Source organism: Phallusia mammillata, chromosome 1, assembly GCF_965637545.1.
Source record: "Phallusia mammillata chromosome 1, kaPhaMamm4.hap1.1, whole genome shotgun sequence".
Classification (NCBI taxonomy): Eukaryota; Metazoa; Chordata; class Ascidiacea; order Phlebobranchia; family Ascidiidae; genus Phallusia; species Phallusia mammillata.
In genome coordinates, this window is record NC_137252.1 from 25437358 (window position 1) to 25459181 (window position 21824).

A 21824-nucleotide genomic window follows, 5' to 3' on the forward strand; every position below is an offset into this window, starting at 1 on the left:
ACTGTTATGTCATAAAAGTCATAAACTTGTTATTACTTGATCCCAAAGTTATAACCTCACCAATATCTAGTTCAAATACCATATTCATTATGAGAATGATTTGACTAATACTAAAATTTACATGCTTTCTTTGTGACATTTGTATTCCTATGATTTCAATAAACTTTTTAATAAGCTGACTTAAGGTAAGATTACTTTGTTATGGATCAGAGTTACCAACCTCATTTTCAACACTAAATTTCGACACAAACTGTATTCATTTTCACAAAGTGTATTGAAAAGATGAAACCAACATAAAACTGCACCAAGGCAAAAAAGTGCATTACTGTAAATGTGTAGAATGTTGTGCAACATAATACAATCCACAAATTGTAAAAAAAATTGGGGTGGACATCAATTTTATTTCCTTTAAAGCACTATTAAAAATTTACAGTACAGCAATGGAACTTTGATGAATAAAAATACAGCCCAATTGCTTGATCAAATTTTGTAAATTGATTCTATAAAATGAATCACAGTTCATTTTTAATTCATTTTCACACATTTTGCTACAATTTTTGACCACTCATAGATATGTTAAATATTTAAGGCAAGTGTTTTACAATACATAACACACACCAGCAATTAGTGCAACTGAAGGCATTGTCACAGAAACTTATAAATATTTCAGACACAAGTCTTAAAAACAAAATACGGTTTTGTTTTAGGACTCCTGTAGTACAGCCTCTATGTATTCCAACACCACATCTTCCAACAGTGTAGTGTCATCGGGCCTGTACCATTTTCCCTTGTAGAAGCCAAGATGTCCACCATGTTTTGTGGTAACAAACAATGCTTTGTCTTGCTTGCCTAAAATATCAAGTTCAATCAATTATCCTATAAGCACTTGAACAAATGCCTCGCGCAACTGCATTATTCATGTAACTGTATACCAAGGGTTTCTACCCTTATTCATTTTTTATTTCACCCTATTCATTTAGCAAGCTGCGTTTTTTATTAATTGAATCTGCTGACTGAACCATTAACTCAGGGACGTGCAACATACAGCCCATTGCAGCTATTTACATGATCTGCTTAGTCAAGTAGCCGATTGTTTTATACTTTTCCCTTAAATTGTAGGAAATTGTTAGTTGCAGTGCATCATTGGCAATGTTAACATTGTACAAGGTAAAGTTTTGTATAGCTCTCTATAGAAACTTGGTTTGAATTTTTGCCTTTAAGGACCCCTGGAACCAACCCACAGACCCTCGAGGTTGAAATTTTCATTAAAACATATGTGTCGGTTTATTGACTGGCCCTCAGCATCATTAAAAATTAAAATTGGGGCCCTTTTGCAATAAACAGATGTATGTTACCTCATCTGTTACTGAGGCAGAATTATTTCATTAAATTTTGTTTTTTATTGTTGAAGTTGTATTTTAAAGATTATTAGCAAAAAAACTTTCAAAATTTGTATTCTGGCACCCTGAAGAACTATACCAAGGTCAAGAGCCAGCAAAAAACGGTTTTAGAAAAATACTTTAAATTTGTGTGATGAGCCAAAACTGTTCAACTTACAGCTGTAGTGGTGAGGAACATCATGAACATCTTTCACAATAAGTGGGTCATCTTCAGCATTCAAAAGTAAAATCGGCAAACTTATCTATGAGAAATAAATATGTAAGCAGGCAAAAACAACGCAACGCAATGTACTTCTAATCACAGAGGTTGTGTACTCTACCATACGTGCACCTAATAAATACAGATGTATGAAATTAGTGGTAAGGGTTATAACATTAACATAATGACATAAGATTTAGACTGGTTATTTGAATTTACTCACATTTTTAATCAAATGTGCGCAACCACTATCCTGTATGTAATCCAAAGCACTTGAGTGACCATCAAAATGCCTGTAAATATAAAGGGGATCTTTAGTTGATCATAGCAAACGTGAAAAAAATGGTTGTATTATAGCTACACCTATAAAGTCATTTGCCTTGGACACAAAGTACAGGTGGGTATAAAATGGTGATGTTAAAAAATATCAACAATGAGGTATTATGTGATATAAAAACAGAATTCATGTTCAACATGCATTAATACAATGTATACTCTTAACACAATTACTTTGAGCATTGATAGCTGTAAGATAAAGTCAAGTAACATATTTAACATTACAAAGGCAAAATGGTTTGTAATGTCATTGATATAAAGTGCATCTAGCTGTCATTCGGTCACTGACTCAGTTTATTGTTTGACTGCAAATAATTACCATGTAAACACTACAGTGCTTAGTGTGCATGAACTGAAAACTCCCATTGTTTACCCAAATGCTTTCAAATGTGTACTCAGAAAGTATATGTATAAATTAAACGTGGACAAATTACTGCCCAAGTTCAAACTGAAGTTGTCACATTACAATAGAGGGAAATGCAAAAATTAATACTACCTTAATAAACCATCCTCAATTTCCTGCATGGTAGTAGCACGTTTTACTTTTTCTTCATCAAATTCTGATCCCACAGCAAAAGTTGGTTTGTTTTCATTACTGTTAAAGTCATTGGGTTGTTCTTGAAATAGCTCCTTCCTGGTTTCAAAAACACTCATTGTTGATTTACAAACCAAACGTTTCCGGGATACTTAGTTATACATGACCAGTACAGTGCAGGTTGCCAACAGTTCAAAGAGATAAAATTACTAACTAACATGTATAACTGACAGTTAGGATAGACCATAAAAGTCAATATTCAATAAAACATGCTTGCACGATATTGGCTAGTTTTATAATCATAACATTACATTTAAAATCATAACACTGAATAAGTGCCTGTAAATCATTAGAACATTGTTTGTTTACAGTCTATATTTCGATACATGCAAAACGCTTACCAATGAGGTTTAAGAACCTTTTTGAAATTTGCAGCCACCATATAGTTATAGATGCGGCGATAACCTTTAGTTAAAGGTGTGGTTGACCTGTAAAGGTTTCGCTTGGTTAAAATATCATTTAAGTATATGTAAATTTGAAACTACATGTGAAATACAAAACACTTTTACACATTTTTGCTTACATGAGTCACAAATGCTTGTCCATACACCACATTGCCTGGAGGCAATAGGCCAAGGAATATAAGTTAAAATACAAACAAGAGTACAAAACAATTACACAAAATAGATGTCCCTTTGATGGAAGGCAAGTTTTAGCCATTTTTACATCAGGAACATTCTCTTACCTAACAGCATCATATCCTTGACACAAACTGACAGCACATTTTATTGGTAATTGTCTTGAAGGGTCTTCTGCCAAATATCTACATGCAATGTTTCCACCCATGCTGAATCCAACCACCACAAATTGTGAGTTTGGGAAGGCCTTCATCACAAAATTGACCATTGCAGTAAAGTACTTAGTGTCACCTGTAAAAGTTATCGCAAATGTAAGCATAGAAATAACAAAAACATCACAGAAACAAACATGAGAAAAAGTTTTGTGACACTCTGCTATGCCAAACACAAACAAGATGCTAAAGTAGTTGTTGGCAAAAGATACTTTTTTTACATCGGAAACATTGGAAATTGTTGTCCAGACAATTAGAAACAGTGATAGCATGAAAACATTAGACGTTAAATCCTTATAGTAAGTACCATAGGTAAAAATCCTTGGTGAAGTTAATTTCACATTTGGAAGAGATCCAATGTGATTTAAAACTGCAACTCTGTAGCCACGAAATATACAGAACTGCACAAAGGTCCTCACATATTTTTTCTCTGAAGAATTGCAAATTCCTGGGCAGCACAAAATGGTGCAACACTCTGCAAGAAAAATTGTTGTTTAACCAAACACAAATTTATAACCAAGTATTGCTCATCCAGCAGTTTTATTGTAAACAATCGATGTTTCGACGTCCTATACAAGACGCCTTCATCGGGATAATGACATAACTTGCAGGACAAAATTCTTATAAAGCGACAAAGTGCAAAACACACACACACAAAACAGCGATAAGAAGAACGCACGGCTGCAAACTCACACCAACGCAATGATAACACCAGCACAAATTTAATTAAAAAAACCAAACATCATCATTTCTATATTTTCAAGTACTTGAACGAAACAGCGTTTATCTCAAGTTGTTTAGTAGAGAATGTTGTCTCCTTACCTTTTGACCCATTTACATTTAAAGGCTCAAAAATGTCAAATGTTGCAGTTTCTCCACTTGGAAATTTTATTTCTTGTCTAACCCCATTTGGACGTGGGCAATTCCATCTACCTAACTTTCCATATATGGCAGTTTGAATGTGTCCGCACATACCCCACACTTTAGGGGGTTGATATATCTGGTTTAGTGAAGGACATTTGGAAATAACACGCTGCAAAAAAAATTCTCTATAAAACATAATCTGACAGGCTGGAAATTTCTACAAAACATAAACTCAGTGCAACATTTTGCACATCAGCTGTTTTCAAACATTTAAACACAATAAACAAACAAGCAACAACTAGTATGTTATTATATGTTTTATACCTTAATTAAGCAAAACAATGTCATACCTTTACAAAGAATGATCCTGAATGGTGTAGACGAGGAGTGGACGGGGAATCAAGGAGGTTTAGAAACTTCAAGAACAATAGAATAAACGAACAACAGATAACTGACAACGCAACTAACATTTTTACTAATTGTGCATCACAGATAAAACTACAAGCCACAGTGATACAAAGCACAAGCGGGACAAAGATACAAAACCTATAAAATACATCGAACAAATGCATTACACTTGCATCGCCGAGATATAAAAACGGACGCAAAAAATGCTGTTGATTTGCAAAAAAGCTGGACATTGGACAAGCTCGCCGCAAAAAAAAACGCTTTGAATTGCATGTCTTTGTTTGCATTTAGAAGTTAATAAGTGTAAAAAACAGAATCTTATGATAAATTGATAACCAACTACTAACCATAGCATGTTACACAATACATCAAAGTCCAAAAGCTAAACCAAAATGCGGAAGTCAATTATCGCCAACATCGAGTTTTTTAAAAGCCAAGAGGAACTGCAAAGCAAATGCATCATTTCTACCGCTATTGCGGTTGCGGCCAAAGACTTTGGTTGCGGCGGCGAAGTATACTAAACCCATGGAAATCTAACATAAAGTCATACTTTAGATTTCTATGGTTAGCGACGAATGGAAACAAATGGTTGCGATCGACAACGCATCTATTAAATGTACTGGCTTGCGACCGACATTACAAACCACAGGCGCGAACAGATTGAATAATGTGCGATACATTCTATTACACAATGAGCGTAATTTTTTTTAGGTACGGCTCGTTTTTCGGGATAGCATTAAGTCAGGCCACGTGTAGTTCGGTTGCCTTCGAATACTAGCCTACAGGACTGTTTGGTGCACTAAGTGCGCTAAAAGTTGCTTCGTAACTCGTACTACTGGAAAAGTATTAGATACGTGTAACACAAATCCTAAACCTAAAAACAAACCAAACCCGTAACGCGGTACCTGTGGGAATTAAGAGTTTACTTTAGTCGCATCAAAACGGGTTTACCTGCGGTATTTTCAAGTCATGTCACATCATCTCAAAACATGTGGAGAAAGTTTTACGCAGTAAGTGGCGTTTGGTCGGATCGTAAGCACAAACCCAATCATGGTAAAACACAGCATGGCGTTTCGCAAAACAACACTTTTACCGTTCGTTTTTGTCGATTGCCGAATGTTGTTACTCAAACTTGCTGCTGTGGTTAGAAACAGCGCCCGGTAAAGTAGCCTGTGTTGACCATGCCTGGGGCTAACCTTTGCAACAGTTTCAATTATCTTATCTGTTGCAGAATTGTTGAAATTTGTAACCTTTAAAAGTGCTTATACATAGCAATTGAGTTATGTCGATAAAATCTCTGATAAATCTTAAACTTGAGACCGATTGTTTTGATTAATGTTGCAGATAATATCGTCTAGAAAATGTAACTGACCGAACCCCATCGGCAAGCGGTCAACGAATTGTTGCAGGAAAATCGTTTTCTTAGAGATGTTATAGTGGTTGATGCTTGTCGTGTTTTTGTTCCATCCAGAAATTTTAGGTGTGAGAATAAAAAATACGCCACAGAGGGCGTGTTCTTTGCATTGTTAGCCTATTGGTTCAACAAACTTAAAGCTTTAGGGATTATAACTAGGTTTGAACCTTTTTTAAGGATATCACATAGTAATGGAGAAGATGCTTCTAGTTTGGGCATTTTCTTCGATACTTGTAGCAACTAAAGGTATGTCTTTTTACAATTAAAGTTGGTTACAGCTTAATTGTCTAAAAAAATTCTTGCAAAGCAAAACCAAAACTTTTAATCGGAATTTTTGATACAGCTCTTGAATGCTGGCACTGTGAGAATTCATCAAGTGAGTCAGAATGTTTGGTGACAGGCAGTCTAAGGACGTGTACATCCGCTGAGGTAACAAAGCATCAACTATGAAAGTGTTTTCAGATAAAAATAAATCTCTTTTTTGGGTGTTAAATCGATCTTCAAATTTCAAACCAATAACTTCCAGAATTTTATCTTCAAACATGTTTCATGCACAGTAAACTATTGGCAATTCAATTTGTATTTCATTACAGGAAATCTGCGCATCAGTGACACGACAAGAAAACGGCCTAACTACAATCTCCAGACACTGCAAACAGCAAAAAGCCTGCAAAATCCATATGTTGGAGGTATAAGTTAAAAGTTTTGATTTCTCACAGCAGTTTTGTCGAGCTGATTGATTTTTCACAGAACAAACGTCGGTGCAAACCACAAAGTGAATTTTCCTTGTGTTCTTGTTGCTGTCATGAAAACTCCTGCAATGTCGGAAACTTTTCTTGCACACCTGACCAAGGTAATGAGATTTTTAGAAAACAATGCAACACCATTGAAGTGGAACTTAATAATATAACGCAACTGTTTTATAACTATGACATCATTGTCGTGTGAAGAATGCAATTGCGACAACAAACAAAGTATCGGGCTATAAGATAGCTTCATAAACTGCTTCACTTCAAAGCGGTTATGTAGTGTATCTGCCAATGTAGCCTAAATGTTATTTTCTTGGAATATTGTTTAACGAGTGCATACCCATACGGATTGCACGTGGGGCTGGACTTTTCTAGTCGGGTTCGGAGTCACCAATCTCATTTAAATTGAGGCTTGAAGAAATGCTGCTTTCCACGTTATCTCAAAAGACACACTAGCCAACAATTCTGTCTTCTCGTTTTGAGGGACAGATAATATTTTGTTCAACCAGGTAGTAATTAGAGATGTACCGAATATTCGGTTTGCCGAATTTATTCGGCCGAATCGGCCACTTTTGCAAAGATTCGGTTTCGGCCGAATAATTTGTTGCGATTCGGCCGAAACCGAATCTTTTATGAACACACATTTAAAGCGTTAAGCGTGTCTTTCCTGCTTAGCACCAACGAAAATCCTGTCAGTTATTATATTTTTTACCACATTATCGTTTTCCCCACAGCAGACAACTAAATAGTAATTCATTGCCGGGTTGGAAATTATGCTTAAGGCAATGTTAAACCCCACAGAACTGAAATAAGGACGAAACACAACCATTCTGCACTAATTGCCTGGTAGATAAACTTATGTTTTCATGTCAAACGCGTACCGTACGACTTCGCGTGACATCATAAATGATTCGGTTGATTCGGCCGAATTTATTCGGCAAAACCGCCGAATATTCGGTTTCGGCCGAATCGAAATTTCGCCGATTTTTATTACAGCGATTGTGCAGTCGGACTGTCCAACAATACCTAGGTCTTTTCCTCACGGACAAGTTTCCTGTTCGAGCGGGGACAAAATGAAGGCCGGCACTGTGTGCAAATTTCAGTGCACAGAAACAGGTTATAACTTGCAGCCGGTGCACAACAACCAAATGCGGTGCATGGAATCAGGATCATGGGACAAACCCAAACCGTGCTGCGCTTGTAAGTTTGCACTTGTGACAAAAAATGACTTAACAACATATAATTCATGGTTTAACAATATAAGTTAGGTATATAACTTGGCAAAATTATATATTTTTGATTACCATTGAATTGCAATAGTGGCGACACTTTTTTTTTTGCAGTACCATGTCCACCCAACGCTTTATTTGACATCGTAGCTGTAACGCACGCCTCAAGCAACGAAACAAGCGACATCATATCGGAAGTCGGGCAACTAGGGTTGAGGTATGTTTGAAATCAGTTTATCCAAAAAAGTCAGTCAACTTTTATCGGCGACTCCGCTAACGAGGCTCACGGCGAAACGGTTTTTGGAAGAGCTCTTTGCCGTGGGTGTTTGACCGAGCAAAGCAAATGTTCGTTATAATTGTTTTTTAAATAAACAGTTTTCCTAATATTAAATTTAATCTTTTTAGCATATTGTGGTAACAAGTGGTCATACCATAACTGAGCAACGATAATCATAATTTGATTTTAAAAAAGTTTGCAACAAGCACCTATATCAGTGATTCAGAACTGTGTGCCGTAAGTAAGAGATGTCCAAGTGTGCCGCGAAATATTCCCTAGTTTAAAGTGCAAACATTTCCTGGTGTTTTAAGACTTCATGGCGAAATACTGGTGTGCATGGCCACATTTCAAGTTCATTTTTTTGGTATTGGTAATAAAAAGCATCCTTACCCACTGCAATAAACTTGAAATTAACGTTATTTGAACATCTTTTGTTATGTTTAATTGCGAAGTGTGCCATACGGAATGAAATTTTAGTTATTTAATGCGCCGCATGATTAAAAAGTTTGAGAACCACTGACCTATATTGTCCTGCTTTCTTCTGTTAAGGCAGTAATTTTTTGTGTACACCAACATCTAGCAACCAGCTTAATTATATGCTCCGTTTTCTCGATAAACGAACGTTGACAAGAAATAACATTTTGCGGAAGCGCCGTTTGACGGAACAGATATTGCCATGCTTCATTTTTTTCTAACATATTGAAATGCCAGTGTTGGTTGTTTTTGAGTTTTAATACCTCTGTGGTTTAAAGTTTTTTGGTTTTGCTGTTTGTTGCGTTTAAAAAGTCAATATTTTTATGGCTATATATGTCTTGAACAAAGCTTTGGACGGCTTGCGCGTTATATCACCCCCCTATTGTGCCTTCTACTTTTTTTATTCCGCAAGCGAAACAAACTTAACCTTTAAAGCAATGAAAAGTTACAGACTTGGATTTTAAAGTTAACCGATTACTAGCTTTTAAATTTACCCGAACGTGACTTAAAACATTTCCGAACCTAATTCTAGTTCACGTTTATTATGGCACAGAAACATCGCGGTGTCGCCAGAAACTGGAGCAATGTACGCGAAGGTTGATTTCAGTGGTGAAGTACACGAAGCCCGAAGGACGACGTTTGCTAGCACACTAGCACAATCCTGGGACTTCACACCGCCACCATATATTAATACAGGTTTCTCACACAATTACTAGCGTCGTTCTATATTTTCAAGCCATTTATATTGGACTAATGCATTTTATCGCCAAAACGTACAACTATATGCAAGGTTGCCACGCCGTCCTTATTTGAAAAAAATGTCCTTATTTTAAAGAGCAATGTAGAAAAAAGTATTGCCCTTATTTCTAAGAAATGTCTTTGTTTTTGACTTGAGGCCTTATTTTGTCATATTTTCAAAACAACAAGAGACAGGCTTAGTGAAATAACAGTCAAATCTCTGTTACAAAGTAAACCTAGACCTGAGCTGTCGCGAGATGCACAGGTAATTTCTATGAACAAGGAGTTAACTGGAACAGATTGTTCTGGCAAAAAATATGGCATATGATATGTCATGGCTCGTATAAATGCTAAGATTTGTCCAAAAACGTTTGTTCCGTTTCGTATAAAATTTAAATTTTCTGTTGTCCTTATTTAGGGGTCGATGTCGATGGCTAACCTTGCTATGTGCCATCAGTGACTGAATCTTACCAACAAGTCTCGGTCGTGTTATATAAACAACAAAAAAACTAAACTTGTTTGTTTTGCAGCGGATGGCCTTGTAAACATCGGCAATGCTCTTGCTTGGACCCTAGAAAATATGATGGGTGAGGAGAACGGCGAAAGACCACGCGTACGTGACGTAGTTTTTGTCGGAACCGATTCCGAATCTGACGATGACGTCACTGAGGCGGTCCAAGCTTGGAGGGACAGGGGAGCTCTGGTAAGCAAGAAAATGTGTGAATAGCGCAGCGCATGTCTGATATATCGCCGCATAATTGTGATCTGGGGCCTACAAAATGATGGTTACAAGACCGGTGGATCCGTTGGCTTTCGAAACTAACACAAATTAGCATTCGCCAAGATGCCGAACCATATTCGTTTTATATTTAAAATTTAAAACAAAAAAGTAGATTAGCCACAATTCTAACTAGATACAGACTAGCAATAAGACACTGCTAAAAACATGACGTATTCTTAATTTTATATAAATGTGAAAAACAAACATGTCTTCAATATTGTATCTCTACGTTTATGGTTCAGATCTACGTTCTGGCGTTTCCGAAAGCAAATGGAATCTCTCCCCGATACGAGAAGATGCTTGAGATAACACAGAATCCGAGGAATATAGTGTTTTACGATGGTGACTCAAATGAAGCTGCCAACAAAATTTTCGGCGAAATATTTTCTGCAGTGTGCTCCAACATCTGTGATCACGTTCTGCAAGACCCTGAATAATTTTTTACACTCCTTGTATAATGACAAAACTATGGTTGTTTTGCAATAAACCACGTAACACATGAAATACCTATACAGACCTAATGCACTATATTTCCTCAACTAATCAGCTATTTTCTTAGATTTTTTGGTCTTATCGTGTTATTCTTTACTACAGCGTGTTGTCTTCCTTAACTCACAGCTGCTGACGCCTTATGTTCATTTACTACCGGTAGTTGTGCATACATGCTGATCCTGTGAACTATAATACCTATACTATGTGGACTAACTAACCTAAATGAACTATACCTTACAACAGTGGTCTTCAACCTTTTTTATAGGCGACCCCAATTTAAGGGAAAATGAAGTCAGAATTTACATGCGACCCCATTTTTTTCAACACTGAGAAAAATGTTTTAAGTAATGCTGAACCGAAAGAACAATTACACAAACTGTACATAATTACAAACAAATATGGCGATACAAAAGTATTCCGAAAAATGGCTATACCAAAGTATTACGAAAAAAGTTTCATTTAAGACATAAACCCATTTTTTCGGAACACAAACTTGTCAAATTGTTCAACATTTAATTTGCACTGTTAGTGAGATGGTTGCGCCTGTAGGCCTTTACTGTCCACAAGTTTTTGAAGCAACGGCTTGACTTTGCACAAGCTTAACCGCATGTCATGCCCCACTTCCAATCGATTACGATGTTTCGTTTTTAATACACTCATTGTACTAAATCCTGCTTCACACAGCCACGTGGTTGAAAACGGGATTAGAAAAATTTGGCATAGTTGGGTGCGTTGCTTAAATAACTATTCACTCGTTCTGGTGTCACCTTAAATAATACAAACTTATAGTGTTGACTCATAATACACGTTGTCGAAACCCATTATTACGCGATAAAGGCATTTTCATGTTTTTCCACTACCACGATTTAATTGCAACAGGAGGTAGCTAGCTGTACTGCAAAACAAGAGCAAAAGTTGCGATGTAAAAGAACATAATATTAGTTTCATTTTCTGTAATCAATTTTAAAATGCAATAAATTAAATTCGGCGACTTATTGCGACCCCAGAAAAAGTTTAGGGGACCCCATTTGGGGTCGCGACCCATAGGTTGACGACCACTACCTTACAACAATGTAGCCATGAGCATGTATGGTATATATACTAAAATTAGAAGAGCCCAAGAGAATTATCATAGCAGGTGGCCGTTGCCTATTATTATTATCATCATGAAGTAATCAAATCGGTCTCCGATTCGTTTCATGCTAAAGGCTTGGTTCCAACAATTTTGTGAATAACTACTGTTCTGTGTCTGTGATTATTATCTAACACAAAAGTAGTTTTAAACGTATCAGTATCAGAGCAGTGGTCTCTGATGCGGATGTTTGATCCGGCAACCTTGTTTACAACTTAAAAATTTGTCAGCATACTTACTGACAAATATGTATCGCGATATACAAAGAATCTTCAGTTAAAGCTCAATATTTTGGTATTAAGTAAGAAAACGGACAGATATTTTAAACGCAGGGGACAACAGCCAGGTTACAGATTGGCATTGTTCTACAGAACTAGAAAAACACACACTTGACACTGTAGCTTCAATGCAGATAGATTTAATTTAATATCGAAACAAACAAGTCATGATTCACTGTCATCTGTCGAACATTTGTCCACAGTTGCATCCACACGACGTTGGACACATTTTTTCGTTTTTAAACCATCCAATCATATGATCTCTATGACCTCCATGCATACACTCGTTGCAGAACACCAGCAAACTCTGCAACAAACACTTAATAAAACAGTTTGTACTTTTTAAGTTTAACATGTCTATTCATTGTGTTCATGAAATTTATCTAAACTAGGGACGATGCGTGATTTTTTAGCCGTGGACAAAAAACCTTGTTAAAATGACGGTGTTAAAATGACGCCGTTTTAGCTTTGCAAATTTATATTTCCGATAAACCTATCTTTAGTTGTTCGAAATCATTTTTAAGAAGTCCTTGAAAATAGTTTCTTCCATTTCAGTGACTGCCCATGGGCAGACCTTGTTGCTGTTTATTTTTAGCCAACTTATAAAAAGATGTTTGTGTAAAAGGTATCGATAAAGTGCTTGCTTTTGCGGAGTTACTCCCTACTTTTGGTCTAAAACGAGTTAAATGTAACAAAGCGGAGCATGAGACAGTATTGACGGTTTCCTAAAATCACAACCGATTTTAATAACAGCCAATAATATATTACCTTGACTGGTAATTGGCAAATTGAGCAGGTGGCATAAATATTCTTCTTCTTTCGACAAGTTGATTTACACGACTCCCCACATGATTGACAGGTCGCTTTAAATTCTGCACATAAGTATTTTTGAAACTATTGTAGTCCAGTCAACAGGTCGCTATTGACAGACAGGACATTGAAACGAAAGATTTGTGAGCCATATATTTCTTTATTTATCAACTTTAGCACAGACAATATACATTAAGATCACAAATAGTTTTTATCCTTACCCAAAGTACTTTGTTTTCTGCCAGAATTGGTAGAAAACTTCTGTATCTCCGCTTTTTTTACGTTGAGTTTCCATCTTAGCAAAATGTCTGAGTAGGAATTTTTGAAGGCATCAAATCGCTTTTGCTGCTCCGCGCTTAACATACTGGAACAACAACAAAAAATATAAAAAATGCTAAAAATGCTGCCGATTGCAACCTGTGCAGTTTATCAGGAGTAGAAAACAGTTGCACCAAAAGGAAATAGGAAATAGCTGCGTAACGTAGGGACGCAGAGAAAAGTGCATCTTACCCAATATTTCGATAGTCAGGCTTTTTACCAATGGGTCGTTTTGGTTTCGGCTCCAATAACAGTGGACGCTGTTCGGTTGGTGAACTGGCAGTGCTGCGTGCATTTTCCATGTATGAATGACCTTCCAAATATTACATGTTGTCGTTTCGTTGATTTAGTCCATAAACTTACATGATAAAATACCTGGTGGAGATCTAGCTAATAAACTTTTGTACAACAATTGAATTTTTCCAGTTTCGCCTTTCTCTTTAGCGTTTCTTTCGGTTATCTATGAAACAAAAAACGACACTGAGTTTGTATTGATTGCTGTTTGCAAGGGCGTCACAAAACAGCCTTTATCTTCATTTCTAAACTCGTTGATCTCACAGTCGATAAAACAAAATACCATTCTATTCACAGTGCTGTATTTTGAACTTTTAGTAATTATGGCCAAGCTAAGGTGTTGCATTTCATAAATCAGTGATTTTCGATCTGTGGTACGCATAGCTTTTCAAATGGTAAGCAAAGACTGTATTTTTTGTCTCGAAAAACTGCCTTTACAATAACCCTTTTTAGGTTATGGTGGTAAAATAAGTCGTATGAGCACACTGAAATGTTCACCAAGCCTATTTTTCCTTGCGGCGAGCAATTTGTAACATTTTTCCGACGGATGGTTTTCACAACAAAATAAACGTTGCCTTTTCTATAGGTTTTAGGGTTTTCTGAGGTTATCAGACAAGTTTGGGAGGCACTGTATTAAATGATTACACAGTGTTCTGCCGCCATTTTCGTCTAAACATTCAGAGCTGAAAGTCGGAATTTTTTTCGAGGAGGATTCGGCTTAAGTCAAATTGCATTTCACATTAGGCTACATTAGTGTCAAAATTTTATTTTGGCAAATCTAACTTTCGTGCCCTAAAATTTTTGAACAAAGTGGATACTGGTGGTTTTGGGCTTGCACTTCGGGTTTGGGCCTTTTTACGTCTTTTAACAACCACCTGTTTTAGACCTAAATAATAAATTAAACAGCTACAAAAACTGGGCATAGAAAACGAAATTGCTCAGGAAAGATTGGTGTTTTCGGGGAAATGCTGCTAGATACGCAATAAACAATTATCCCGTTTCCATGGCCGTTGGTCCGATCGGACGCGAAGAAAGCGTTTTTGTGGACCTCCTCGCAAGAAGGTCCGATCGGAACTTTTTTGTTTCGATAGTTGCCGGTGTCTGGATTCAAACAGTTTTGCGAAAATATAGTTATTACCGATGCCTTTAAAACGAATTCTAGGATAAAGTGATTGCATGTAATTATTGTTTTAGCCAAACGTATCGTAGTGGCAGTTGATCCAATCAGGCCACAATTTGAAACAAGTCCGATCAGACCGACGGTCATGGAAACGGGATAAATGACACAAATCTATCACCGGATTATAGACTTACTCTGAACGTATCGTATGAAGCAGATCGTTTCATATCAGTTACGGTTTTCATATCGCCGCTTTGTGGTTGTGATGCTGCAGGAAGCGAAGAAGCAAAAGTGCAAGCCAACATTGCTAACGTTTGAACGTCGTATTGAACACAATAGTGCTGAATCCTAAAATGCATTTGTTAAAATTGCTGTACACCTGTACTGCTACTGTAGAGGAGGGACTTCACTACAATAACATTTACTTTACTTAATAGATTAACAGTGTGTCTCACAGTGACATAGACCTGTGAAATGCCGGATTTGTAAGGTAGAAAGCGTGTTGTACATTTTAATACCTTTAACGTTCCAATGCTTTAGATTTAGAGCAGTGGTTCTCAAACTGTTTTAGATTTTTTTTTCAAAACGGTCCCTTTCCCATTATTTCGAGGGCTCGCGATCCTTAAGCCTGAATGTGTATTTCAGAAAAACGAAAGTTGATTGCAGGACTTTAGCTAGTTATGCAAAATTGCGCATAACAGTAATCTAAAGACAGCTTGTGACATCACAGAAAAGACAAAAACATTACGATTGTGCGCGAACAATTGCATTTTTATTAGTTGTCATGCAATAAATACTATTGTTTAGCAATGAAGACAGTCGATTCTCAATTCTACTTTTATTTACACTTATTTAGTGGCACAAACTGACGCCAAATAAGATTATAGAAGTACCTCAACCTTTTCGCAGTCCCCTCAAAATTGCCACACGGACCCCAAAAGGACCGCGGACCCCAGTTTGAGAACCGCTGATTTAGAGGGTGTTGGGCCAAGATTTATTTGCCATTCTGACAAATACTCCAGAAATATGTTACGATACTTACAATTTATTCAAAAATGTTTTTCCCATGGGGCTACATGCAAATGGTCCACTGTTATCATGAACTGGTCGGTTTCCTTCGGGTTTTGGTAACAACGACACACAAGACCATAACTGGAAAACATTAAGACATTAGAAATATTTTTAAACTGCTACTATTTTTGGCCCTTGATTTCCAGTTAGAAAAAATTGAAAAGGTTTAGTCAAAACGGTTTTGAACAAAAAGTTGTGGAGAAATTACCTCTACCAAATCATCCATTTCTTCTTTAGTGGCATTCTTTTTGTTGTGCAAACATGCTTCCACAAAGTCTTTTTTGCTGGGACTAAAATTGATTTGTTAAAAATCGAGATAGAGTGTATTTGATTTAGCCTTTCCAAAATCTAATTTCACAATTTGCCAATCACTAGTCTATGCAGCTAATAAACGTTAAGGGACTTTCATTATATAGGTAGCGCAGATTAAAACTTTACGGGTTAGTTCTTTAGTACTGTGGTTTAAATTTATGAAAAAACACTTTTTTGGTAAAATGTTTTGTAAGAAGTTTTGACCTTTAACAAACTCACACACTACTTACATCAGATACTGTTCAGCTAGTTGTCTGCTTACTGGCATCACCCGAGTAAGATCATTGATTACAACATGACCAGCATACTGTTGAGGCTTTGTTTCATAGTTTGTTAATGATGACGATATTTCTTGATCTTTTGCGTAATATGGAAGATGAGAAAAGTTTTTCATCTTTCTGGAAGGTCTCTAGCATATCACAAAATACAAATGTTTAAACCATCACAAAATGCAAATGTTCAAAATGAGCAACCCTCTCATAATTGATTCGTAAATTATTGTCCCTTACTTTTTGTGTGTACACTAATGCTAGTAGATACACCAAAAAACAAACACAATTATTTTAAAATCTTTGACAACAGAGCATAAAACTTATTGTTAGCCTCTTGCCTTTTGTTTGTAATAAAAAGTTCGAACAGACAAATCAGGAGGTTGATTTGGGCTGGTGCTAAATTGTGATGTGGAAATCTGATTAAGAACAGATGAATTGCTTCGGTACATAGGAAACACTGATGGTGTGGAATTGCGGTGTGTTGTCAGACTCGAAAATGATCTTCATGAAAAAAACAAAAACATGTACAATGTAATTGCCTTAAAAAATGTTCTATTTGTTTCTGATGGGTTTCTTACAATTTTTATCGCACTTACATCTACCAGCTAGTTTTTGTTGTAAAAACAATAGATAACCTCAATACCAGTGTAATTGGTGACAAAATATTGTTACAAAGCCTAAAATGTGAAATAAATAATAAATACCTGGGAGTTTTTTCATTAACTGACTGAAATCCACGGACATGAGCTGGTCTCAAAAATATCACCAGGTATCCAACACTACAGAACCTGTTTACAATGTAATGGACATTTTAGCTGGCTAATCTTAAATAACAGAGAATATATTTGGACAAATTTTACCTGGCTCCACTTGTTCTGGGAAAAGGAATGTTGTTTGGCATTGCATAGAACTGGTGATTGCGCAAAACATTGGCAAAAGAAAATGTTGGTGGATCAAACGCTTCAGACATTTTATCATCCTCACTATGATACTGAAGAAAAAAATCAGAGATTGCCTAGTTGGTGACCAATTGACATAATTGTCACTCTTACTGATATGTCACTGAATTGTGTGGTGAGTTGTCTAAGACAAGGTTCCAAACAACTTCTGTTGTTACGCACATGATGCTGTGCTGTTTCTTGCAATGTCTAAATTGAAATATTGTTAATGCAAAAGTACTCACATATTTAGGTTGTGGGAGTAATTACTTAGATACAAGCCCTGAGTAACCTGGTATGAGTTTATTTACCAGCTTGAGTTTTGCAATGGCATCTCCACTTAAGTTGTTTTTACTGAATAGAAACATAGGTGGTTCATTGTGAGGATATGTGGGAGGAAAGCTAATTTTGATCCAAGCATAAAAGACTGGTGTTCGTAAAGACACACTGCACGTTCTTTGGGAGAGGTCAACCTGAAAAACAATTGCAATAGACATGACAGGATGCTTTTCATTTGAAGAATATATGTTCTATATACAACACTCTTATTAGAAAAACTACATGTATATTACTGAGGTCAGACCTGAAGCCAAGTTATGGCAGGACAGGCCCTTATATAATCCCGGGAAGCCAGGATCATTAGAGTTTGTATTAACAGTGCCTTGCCACTGCAAAATGCCCCAGAGAGTGTCTTGATTCAGTATAATGAACCTAATGAGCTCACTGCACTTGGGCAAATTTGACACACTGCTTTTTAATAGGTCATTTGGTCTCTTTATTTTTGTGTGTTAATTTTATATCAATTAAAGAAACAGAAATACCTCAATGTCATAAATAACCTCGTTTTTTCCAAATTTGTTTAAACAAAAAACAAACAAACAAAATTTGTCTCTTGTAGAAAAAATCACATGAAACAGTTGTTGTCCTGAATTAGGACATACACACCTCATCTAGGCGTAAATTAGGCAGTGAAACATTGAGAAGTTTAAACTCTTGTTCCAATGAATGCATGGAGGTTGCTGGGGAACTTATTGTCAATGACTTGTTGAATTGGTAAGATTCACTTGGTGTGTTGTCCATAAACCCATCTGGATACTCATGAGATACAGACTTGTAGCTTCCAGACACCAAAGATACATTACTTTCTGAAAAATTAACACACTTCAGTCTTCCAATGTTTATGTGCAACAATATATGTTTTTGTATTATATGTAGAAAAGTGTGTAGGATTTGGACAATGTTCATTAATAACAGTTACATTTTAACACCTAATAATGTTATGATGATGGATAAATAACATGCTGTACAGGCAAAAATCCACTAAATTACTGACATATGCAGACTGTATAGCTAGAGCACAATTTTATCAAAACTTTATCAACCTAATGGCAATGCTTACCAACACTTGAATTAGATGATTGGATCACATTTGATACAGGGTGGATTGGTTCAGCTGGTTCTTTTTCATCGGTAGTGACATCATGCATTAAATTATAAACTTCCTCATCTTCTGGCACATGATCAATCGAATCCTTTGACATCCCACAAGCATACAAAAGGTTTTGATCCAGGTTGTTTATTTGAAGAGTTTGATCCTTGCACCATGTCACTAGTTTCCAGTTAGTATCTGGTAAAAATTGCTTTTTAGTGTACATGTGAAGTAAAGCATATTGTGAAAAAAATTATTTGCCTTTATTCAATTTAAACCAGTGTTTCTCAACCTGTGGTATGCATACCAGTAGAGGTACACCTGAGCTTTTTCGGTGGTACGCAAGGAGCTTTATGTCATTTAGAATGAGAGTGTAACTTAACAGACCCAACAGGTCGGCCCTGGTTTGGGGTGAAACTCAGGTTTTAGACCAGGGGTGTGCAACCTGCGGCCCGCGGGCCAAATGCGGCCCTTGATTAAAGGTTGTGCGGCCCGCAGAGACGCTTGGATTTCAAATATACTGACAAAGAAGTCCAACTATTTTATATTTTTCAGATTATTGCGCCTGATGCTATTTTTCTGCGACCAGGCAATATGTGGCTGGAATCAAATGCGAGTTTGACTTGTAGTTGAACATATTTGGTGAGCAACAAAGTAAAATCACCTTGTGTTATACACAGGTGCGGCCTGCGATCTAATTTTGGCTATTGTATTTGGCCCCACAGTAACAAAAGTTGCACACCTCTGTTTTAGACATTCCTTTGAAATCGCTAACTGTGCTGGTTACAGAAATATGCTAGCCTGGTCAAGAAAAATGGGCTTATGCCTTGATGTATCCATTCACACAGGGTTGTGGGGGTATGCAGTGATAGAAAAAGTTCCCAGGTGGTACACAATCCCTAAGAGATTGAGAATCGCTGGATTAAACATATTGCTATTAATTAGCAGCTAAAACATAGAATATAATGAAGCAATTTTATAAGTTGAACCAGAGGCATGGAAACAAAACACACACAAAAAGTTCATACCAGATTTTGATTTTGCAATGTGGTAACCCAAGATGACATCATTGTGTCCCACAAAACTATGGACTGGTTGGTCAGGTTCATTTACATTCCACAATGTCAAAGGAGTTTCCCTGAAGTTTGCCAACTCCACAGAAACTAATCCAGAACCAAAGGGCTGTAAAAATTAATATATTTTAATAAAAATCAATGTTACAAAATTTGTACCCTCAGTACACATGTATGTATAAAACGTAATTGCTCTTCCGTGTTGTTATTTGGGTAATAATATAATAGAAAAAAATATATCAGAGAAAATTTTATCAAAGAAAAAAGAAAAAAATGTATCAGACTTTTTTGAAAAACACCTTTTCAACACATTGGTACAGATGATTAATAATTTTTACACAGTTCAAAATTTAATGTAAAAAATCAAAAACTAGCATGATGTTGCAAATACTAGTTTCCATTCATTAACAGCAAAAAATACCCACAGTGTATGAGAGTTTCCAGACTGGGTGTTTGAAGGTCATTTGCAGTTCTGCTTTACGAGGTGTTTCTGATGTATTCCAAAGCTTGATTGTGGAATCTTGACTTGCAGATGCCAGGGTATGTTCGTGGTTTGGGTCCCAGTCCAGATAATTAATTTTTGAAAGGTGTGCAGTAATGTAATGCATGGCAGTTTTAACATTCTGTATGATAAGTATATTACGAGTGAAAAAGGTTTACTTTTAAAAAGATGTATTGCAAATATTGAAGTGTTATAACAATTTTTGATTTTAAAACATAAAAATTCAGTACATGATTTTTTATTAAAATTCAAATAAAAATGAAATTTTTACCCTTATATCCCAAACTCTTATATTGCCATCATGAGCAGTGGACAAGTAGTTTCCATTTATTTTGTTCCATTTGACTTGGCCTGATCCCGCTATAAACACAACAAACAGTCAAAAAACTGTTGCAAAAATACAAACACACAAATAAAGCTCTTACAAACTGTTGAAATTGCAAACTTGTGGCGCTTTAAGTCTCGGGAGTCCCAAATATATATATAGGTATCCAGAGAACATGTTGCACATAGATTTGGATTTACAGCTGACCAATCAGCATCACTAATTGCTCTTGTGTGACCCTTTAGTTGTGCAACACATTTCTCCATTCCTTCATCAAATCTCCACACATCAGCCCATTGATTGTACTGTGATTACATAAAAATGCTACAGAATAATCAATACAAATCGTTGCATTTACACCTCTTGTACTACATTGTTAAGTCATTTTACAGATATCGTTGTTTAATATAAAACTTTCTTACCGTTGTCAAAATGAAGTTATTGTGTGCAACAGAAGGATTCCAAAATAAGTGACTGATGTCCCATTTGTTTGTTAGGTGTACCCTTCGAACCACCTTCTGCGGTTCTTTTAGCTCAATCAATGTCAAATGCCTTCTAGAACCTAGTACCACCAGGTCACCAAGGGCATTCACAGACATTGCACTGGCCTGAAACAAGTTTTTGAACAGAGCAATGTAAAAAAGCAATTTAGTCCTATAAAAAAAACAAAAAAATATAGACATGTTTAATGCTTAAACTTACTTTGCAAAAGCTTTGTTTCAAAACATGGTTTAGACATACCTGTGTATTAGAATGCTGGGCCACTATTGAATCTTCAGTTGTCCACTGGTTCATTTTGATTATATTTGAGGTAAATCTTTTAAAAAAACAGTTGCAGTGTTGCACTGAGCTTCTTTACATCTAGTCCTTTCTTATTACATCAGGATTCAGGATGCATTTTCCAAATGATGTCAAGCGTGACGAAGTGTTCGCTTATGAACCACCTCGCAAAAAAAGAAAAAGGCAAATGTGCTCTGTTGGAGAATCGACGAATCCATGTTTATGAGAGTTTCTCATTCCTTTTGCAGATTTGTGAAAGAACAATGAGTCTATGATCGCAATGTGTATTGTTTACTACTTGGGACCAATTTTCTTCATAGTAAATGAGTTAGTTAAGTTTGTTCTGCTTGTTGAAAGAAAACGTTGCTGCACAATTGTACTAATATAATCATCAAACCGAAATAGCACCGTAACTCTGGCTGGA

The 21824-nt window shown here is 36.3% G+C and overlaps 2 protein-coding genes across 2 annotated transcripts; both read right to left on the reverse strand.

Moving 5' to 3' along the window:
- Window positions 1-255: 255 nt before the first annotated feature.
- Window positions 256-5096, reverse strand: LOC145208190 (monoacylglycerol lipase ABHD2-like). The gene is made up of 9 exons (XM_080078892.1): window positions 4535-5096; window positions 4143-4353; window positions 3628-3795; window positions 3216-3399; window positions 2872-2958; window positions 2432-2569; window positions 1823-1892; window positions 1558-1642; window positions 256-849 (listed from the first exon to the last, which is right to left on the reverse strand). Exons 1-9 carry the CDS (start codon window positions 4877-4879, stop codon window positions 704-706), a joined length of 1434 nt encoding a protein of 477 aa, XP_079935018.1. The 5' UTR covers window positions 4880-5096; the 3' UTR covers window positions 256-703.
- A 7184-nt stretch (window positions 5097-12280) lies between these two features.
- Window positions 12281-21587, reverse strand: LOC145222143 (GATOR2 complex protein WDR59-like). The gene is made up of 22 exons (XM_080088190.1): window positions 21362-21587; window positions 21043-21228; window positions 20721-20925; window positions 20567-20655; window positions 20219-20416; window positions 19749-19902; window positions 18691-18918; window positions 18237-18436; window positions 17603-17764; window positions 17406-17501; window positions 17214-17344; window positions 17058-17141; window positions 16692-16854; window positions 16312-16490; window positions 15978-16059; window positions 15741-15850; window positions 14893-15046; window positions 13660-13744; window positions 13477-13597; window positions 13188-13330; window positions 12925-13028; window positions 12281-12463 (listed from the first exon to the last, which is right to left on the reverse strand). Exons 1-22 carry the CDS (start codon window positions 21413-21415, stop codon window positions 12335-12337), a joined length of 3057 nt encoding a protein of 1018 aa, XP_079944316.1. The 5' UTR covers window positions 21416-21587; the 3' UTR covers window positions 12281-12334.
- Window positions 21588-21824: the final 237 nt, after the last annotated feature.

Excerpts from the sequence above, each read along its gene's own strand:
- LOC145208190 (XM_080078892.1), bottom strand. The coding sequence starts at position 4,879 with ATGCAAACAAAGACATGCAATTCAAAGCGTTTTTTTTTGCGGCGAGCT. Across the intron at positions 2,570-2,871 it reads AAGGTTCTTAAACCTCATTG|GAAGGAGCTATTTCAAGAAC; the intron begins GTAAGCGTTTTG and ends TTTTGAAACCAG. Across the intron at positions 1,893-2,431 it reads ATTGAGGATGGTTTATTAAG|GCATTTTGATGGTCACTCAA; the intron begins GTAGTATTAATT and ends TTATATTTACAG.
- LOC145222143 (XM_080088190.1), bottom strand. The coding sequence starts at position 21,415 with ATGAACCAGTGGACAACTGAAGATTCAATAGTGGCCCAGCATTCTAAT. Across the intron at positions 21,229-21,361 it reads CCCAGCATTCTAATACACAG|GCCAGTGCAATGTCTGTGAA; the intron begins GTATGTCTAAAC and ends AACTTGTTTCAG. Across the intron at positions 15,047-15,740 it reads AAAACATTTTTGAATAAATT|GATTCAGCACTATTGTGTTC; the intron begins GTAAGTATCGTA and ends AATGCATTTTAG.